Here is a 6,481-nt window from a genome sequence, read left to right on the forward strand (position 1 = left end):
TTTTTCTTTTAGGTGATTTAAGATCTGAGCTAGGTTTGTGGGAAGGGGGAGAAATGAAGCCAGGATCAGGTGGGAAGCTGGATAACAGGAGAAGCCAGAGGGGAATGATGGGTTACAGGAGGAGGTGGGATGGGAGAGAGATTAAGAGGAGATGCGAGAGGAGGCTGTCGGAAGGGCCACTCTCCATGGAAGTCAGAAACAAGGACCCGTGCTGGTGCCACTGAACAGCCCTAGAGAGGGGGAGGAATGAGCACCAAGCTCCAGGACCACCTAGCCATTCAAACCACCAAAACGGTGGTTAGTCAAGGCTGCTCAGATTGGATCACATTGGAGCTGGAGGTGAGGGTTTGGTCCCAGGCACACCTGTGGCCTGTGAAAATAGATGAACCAGCAGGAGAAGCCCCAGCTAACAGTAAAGTCAGATGTGCCCACATGCAGAAAAACCTGGTAGGCCGAGAGTACAGAGCGCCCTGGCCCCAGCCACCTCCCGCCTGCCTGGCATGCTGAGCAGTTTCCCATGGTCAGACATGGCTCCCAGGCGCAGCAGGCCACGCACATCTCTAGCTCTGTCACGCATCACTTACCAGCAGATGCTAGGACTACTGATGCGTACCACACAGAGGAGAGAGTTCTGCTTATCAAATTACCAAATCCTGCTGGAAACGAGGGCAACTTGCTCCTAATAGAATTTTTATGTTTCTCATGATCCCGGGTGACTCCTGTGAGGTTTTTAATCTCAGTGTGGTGCCAGGGGTGGATTCCCCCAGCCAGTTCTCTCGTCTTTCACCAGCAGAACCCTAAAAAAGCAGCCCTGTCCCTGGGATGGAATGTGCTTTCTTGGTACAGCAGAGCCTTTCTATTTAAAATCTACTGTTCTGTTGATGGTGGGGCAGGGAGAGGGCGGTGTCCTTCAGGGTACATCATGCGTGTGCGTGTGTATGTGTGTGTAGTGTGGGTGTCCTTCTCTGACATCATAATAGTTGAGAGGGTACGTAATACTATTGTTTATTTTATACCATCCTCCTCCTCCCTCCTTCCCCCTCAAGACACACAACGAATCGTACAAACGAACATGGGACGTTTGTGCTGAGAGAAGTTGACGAATGCCTCCGCCAGGGACTCACGCTGCCCTCTCTGCCACCATCCCTCTTGCTGCCGGAAGCCAAGGCTGCATTGTTGGACTCAGAGGCTTACTTAGGCTGGGGAGGAATGTGGAAAGTGTCTTACAGCACCAAAAGTACCATCGGGTTACATAAAGGAGAAACACAAGCCTCACCTGGCAAGAAGGAAAAGCTGTGTAAACCAGACCTCAGGTGCTTTCTGGAATGTGTATTTCATCTAACTACTTAGTTTGGCTTTTGTCGCACCACTCCCGTCCCTCTGAGCGTCAGGAACAAATTTGTTTCTGGTTTTTGTTTTTGTTTTTTTTTTCATTCAAAACATCTCTTCTTACACTAGTGATGTCATCCCTGGAAGACTGAGATGTAAGAAGAGGTGAATCACGTATCACCTTCGCATCTCTTCTAGAATTACATCAGCCAGAGCCCTGGGGTACAGTGGGGATAAAGCCAAAAAATGGAGGAGAGGAGAGGACACCAGGAGGGAGGGAGGGAGGGAAGGAGGGAGCCGGGTTTTACACGGTCTGCTTATTTTCTTCTTCCTCCTTCCTTCCCTAAGGCCCCCCTTCCCTATTTCTAAATCAGGTAACAGGAAAAATCAGACTTAAAGAGATAGTTGCCTTATACTTATTGATGGTGTTGGTTTAAATGGCATTCCTCTGAGCTTTCTGACCAATCACCATGGCCCCATCAGTCCCAGATGGAAGCCAACCTTGGCATTCCCACTGGACACACAGATTGGATAAGAATGAAGACATGCAGACCCTGCCTCACCCCCAAGTATTAGCCATTTGATCGTCACCCTGTTTAACGTCCCCATCAGTTTCAAACAGCAGAGAATCTTGGGAACGTGTGGAAATTATTTGAAATGTGAAACCCAGTCATGCAAGCTAGTGATGGCCCTCACAGCTGTCTGCCCGTCAGGTGAGAGCCGTGTGGAAGGCATGCCATGTGGGTGTCTGGGTGTGGTAGGATTTGACCTTCCCAACTCTCTCTACCTGGGATTTTAAAATGTCACTCCATGATGTGTATCTGAGGCATTCGGGGCCAGGGAGAGGGACTCTCAACCAAACCAAAATATGACAGACACAAGGCCCGGACTTTCTCCAGTGCCCTTAGGTGACTGTGAATATTTTTAATTATTTCCCATGCACCCTTTTCTTTTCTAAAGATAGTCTTCTGCCTGAACCAGTCCTGTTCTTGAGGAAGAAAATCTTTCACCCTCCCTTCCTCTAGGGTTCCAGTGAATTCTAGACTCCTTAGGATCTCTGGATCTAGTTGCTTAGACCATATTTATGATGAAAACAAAGCAAAGTGGCCTCAGGACACCACGGAAGGCCAGGAGTGCAATCCATTTCTGCAGTGCAGGAAAAGGGGCCCACAGGGGCAAAGGGAAAAAATAATTTGCAGAAGGCACAGCTTTGGCAGCATCTTTACAACATCCAGCTAATCAGTTGTGGCCAAACTAGAGACATCTGTCTGGAGTTTACAACGGAAACAAACACACAGAAAGCATGAAAACCCTAAGACACACACACACACACAGACCAAGCTCTAACAGCTTTCTCTGCCTTGACCTCCACACCATTCCCACACTGGTCAGACTGGCTCACAGACGGGAATAGTTTCTTCCACCTGCCTCTCCACCCAACCCACCTGCACCGTGGCTCATTCATCCCATGACTGAAACTTAACTCTCCTCTCTCCTTGATTTTCCTCCTAGGAAAAAGAGAGATGGTCCCACTGCTCAGAGAGCCCCAGGGGGCACTTTCTTTAGGTCTCTAGTTCATCTTTAAAGTTCCTTGAGCTGCTTATAAAGAAAAAGGTGAACCACAGAAGGAGGTGGTAAGACCTCATTAGACCTTAAAAGTTACTCCTCCCTAAATAACCTCACAGGTCTGAGAGTAAGCAACAGAATTCATCCTGCATCTCCAACAATTAACTCAGAGACCAGAAAAAGCCCACACGCCCACAACTCAGTGAGTGAAGAACATGGGATATACTCGAAGAGAGGGCCCAGCCACAGCACCCAGAATTACGAAGGACCAGAAGGACCTCAGACTACGCATACGGCAGCTTCCCCTCCCCTAATCGCCTCCCAGCACTGCAAAGGCCAAGACTGTCCTAGCACACTGTCCCAGCAATGGCCACCCCTCTCCCACACCCACAGCCAAGCACTGTCAGCAGCAGTTCCAGACACTCACCTGTTCTCTTCAGTTTTCCTCTTTATTCTCTCCCCAGTGGTGTGCAAACAGAACCAGAACATTGCTACTCTTAAAAAATAACAAAATGTTTTATACACGTTTCTGTATATACAACTGAACAACATTTTACATGTCCCTTTTGCACAGCAAAAGATATAAACATTCAGCTCTGAGAACACAGTTATGTACAAAAAAAAAATGTCAAAAATACTTCACAACAGTGCAAAAATATTTTACACAGTATCATGGAGTGAGATCTTTTGAGCAGGAGGAAGGTGTGTGTGTTTCTAAAGGAAAACTCCTTTTTTAGATATTAGATGTCTTAGCTGTAAACAAAATGCAACTTTCCTTCATTTCCACGCCCCCCGCCCCAAAAACACAGTTATTTGAGGAATTTGGCAGAATTTCAAGGGTCTGAGTCTGAGGTAAACAACCCAAGCTCTCGCACCACAAAGACTAGGGGCAAGGAGGTGGCATTCAAGCCTCAAATATTGTGAGAGCAAATTCATTTGTTTTTTGTAAATGACATGTCAATGACAGGCTAGGCCGCTGCCAGTTAGGGGGTTGGGGAGGAAGTTAACCCCTCCTCCTCAGGCCCCAGATGCCCCACAAACAGGAAACTGGCCGGCAGGCACCTCACGCCTCCAGGACTTGGTTAACTTCAGCAGGCCCTTCCCCCACCTCCCACCCGAGCCCACAGCCTCTTTCTCCTTCCTTGCGGGGTTTGCCCCTTCGCGCATCTCCCCACATCTCCACGCGCAACCTAAGCCCGCTTCAAACAGAGCCAACTGTGTCAAGGGAGAGGGGCAAGGGGATCTCTGGGCCGCAAGTGTCCCATTTCCCCTTTCCTGGGGCAGGCGGGGGGTAAGGAGGTTGCAGAGACACGACGGGTAGAGTCACAGTGGGGCGCCAGGGGCGCACGCTGGAGATTGCTGGGACCTCAGCCCGAGTGGGGCTCTTCTGGGCTGGCGCCGTCGATGGGGCCGGATGGGTCCCCGGCGGCGGCAGAGGTGGAGTCCGGGGCACCCCCTTCGATGGAGCTCTCGCTGCCGGTGCTGTCGCCAGACAGCAGGCGCGTCACCCGCAAGTCGGCCTGCAGGCTGCGCACATCGTTGCCGAAGCTAAGCTCGCCCAGGTCGTTAATAAGCTGCGACAGCTCGGCCTTCATGTCGGAGGCGCTGCCCAGCAGCAGAGGCGGAGGCCCAGCCCCGGGGCCCAGCGAGACCCCGCCGCCCCCCAGCGCCTCCTCGCGGCCACTCTCCAGCGTGTCCAGCAAGTCCCCGCATTCGAAGTGCATGGCCACCACCAGCGCCTGCTGCGCCTCGGCCTCTTCCTCTGCCCGGTCTCCCTCCCCGGCACGATCCTCCTCCTCCTCCAGGCAGCCCTCGGTGTGCTCCTCTTCCTCTTCCTCCTGCAGCTCCTGCTCCTGCTGTTCGCCGAGCAGGTCCTCGGTGATGGAGCCGAGCTTGGGCGCGCTGCGGCTGCGCTCCACTGGCGGCTTGTAGCAGCAGGGTCCGTGCAGGAGCAGTTTGCGCAGCGGCACTAGCGGAATGGTGTGCGCGCCCACCAGCTCCTGCTGCTGGTGACGCGCGTCGTCCCGCCGCTTGAGCCGTTTAAATTCCGCCAGTGCGTTGGCCGACGTCTGGTAGAGCAGCAGGGCCATGGCCTGCGCCTTCTCGGGCTTAGACACCAGCACCGCGTGGCAGCGCAGCATTACCGCCTTGTGTTTGAGCTCGTGCCGGTACACCCAGGCGAAGACCTTGGGCAGCCGCGCGTCCGCCACGCAGTAGGTAACGCGGTGCAGCAGGTAGAGGTGGCCCGGGCGGCGCAGCGCACGCTCCTCGGCGTGCACCATGCGGATACCCTGCGCACTCACAGTCAGCTTCATCTTGGTGCCCTGACGACCCGCCTCGCTCTTGCTCCAGATCTTGCCCACCGCTAGGTCAGTGCAGCCGTCGCCGCGCGCCTGGATGGTGGTGGCATTGCCCAGGTAGAGCACGGTGTAAGTGGGGTCCTCGCTGGTGATGTGCAGCTTCTTGCGCTTGGAGCGGAACATGCTGCCCACCCGGCTGAGGGCGCCTTCGGGGCACGCCCGCGCCAGCGAGCTGAGCGCTGAGTAGTGCAGGCTCACCGCGTAGCCCTTGGGTTTGGACGCCTGCCGCGGCGGCGCCTCGGCCAGCAGCTCGAACTTGTGCTTCTTCCACGGCAGCATCTCCGGAGGGCGCCCCCGCGCAGCTGGGCGGCGGCAGCGGAGCGCCGGGTGCGATCCCCGCTGATCCACCCGCCCCGGCCGGACTCGGGCCGAAAAATAAAACTCCGCTGGGAGCAGCCCAGTGGTAGAGAGTGGGGGAGGTATAGCGCTCTGGAAGCCCGCTGGAGAGGGCAGGGGTAGAATTCTTAGAAGAAAATATTCAGCGGCGAGTGTGGGGGGAAGAAAAAAAGCGCACACAGATTTACCCCAGCCTGGGCAAGGACGAGGGCAAAGAGTCTTAGGCAAGCAAAATGAGAGAAAGACTGAACGAGAGTGGAGCGGAAAATGTCTCTAGCAAAAAAAAAAAAAAAAGAGAGAGATGCGCGCGTGCAAATAAATAGAGGGAGCCCCCCAGCAAAGGCAGCCGGGATGGTGCGAGAATATGCAGGAACGCCTCGGCAAACGTGAAAAGGGCCCCCTCTCGCTCACACACAATCCCCAGGGCTGGGGCCAGAAACCGCGGAAACTCAAGGGCCCAGGGGCCAGTGCTCCCCACCCTAAGGGGTGCTGGAGACAGAGAGTCCCTCGGCTGCGCTGGTCCCAGAATCAGCTCCTGCCCCAAGCGCGGTCAGATGGCGGGTCCGGCTGGCCGCGGCGGGCCCCGCGCAGCAGTCCCGCTCACTGCATCTTCGCTCCGGCCGGACGCCGGGGACTCGGGCTCGGCCGGGGCGGCGCGGGGCTCCACGGGCGGGGCGCGCGCATGGTCGGCTCCAGGGTCGGTCGCTACCTCATTTCTTTCCTCCGGGGGGTGTCCGACTCCGCTCTCGGGATCCCCCTCGGTCTGCTGCCCGCCTTTCCAGCGCGCCCCTTCTAGTGCTGGGAGCGGTAGCCGGCTCGCCAGGCTCACATCCTTACGGTCTAAGGAGATCTCGGGTAAATATAGGCCGGCGCGAACCATTCGCCGCGCG

General features: G+C 55.1%; 1 protein-coding gene across 1 annotated transcript; it reads right to left on the bottom strand.

Moving 5' to 3' along the window:
• Positions 1 to 3,330: 3,330 nt before the first annotated feature.
• On the bottom strand, positions 3,331 to 6,481 carry FAM43A (family with sequence similarity 43 member A). Its single transcript, XM_014843421.3, has one exon. The coding sequence runs from the start codon at positions 5,532 to 5,534 to the stop codon at positions 4,263 to 4,265; it is 1,272 nt and encodes a 423-aa protein (XP_014698907.1). The 5' UTR covers positions 5,535 to 6,481; the 3' UTR covers positions 3,331 to 4,262.

The sequence above is a fragment of the Equus asinus genome, chromosome 5 (assembly GCF_041296235.1).
Source record: "Equus asinus isolate D_3611 breed Donkey chromosome 5, EquAss-T2T_v2, whole genome shotgun sequence".
In the NCBI taxonomy this organism is placed as follows: domain Eukaryota; kingdom Metazoa; phylum Chordata; class Mammalia; order Perissodactyla; family Equidae; genus Equus; species Equus asinus.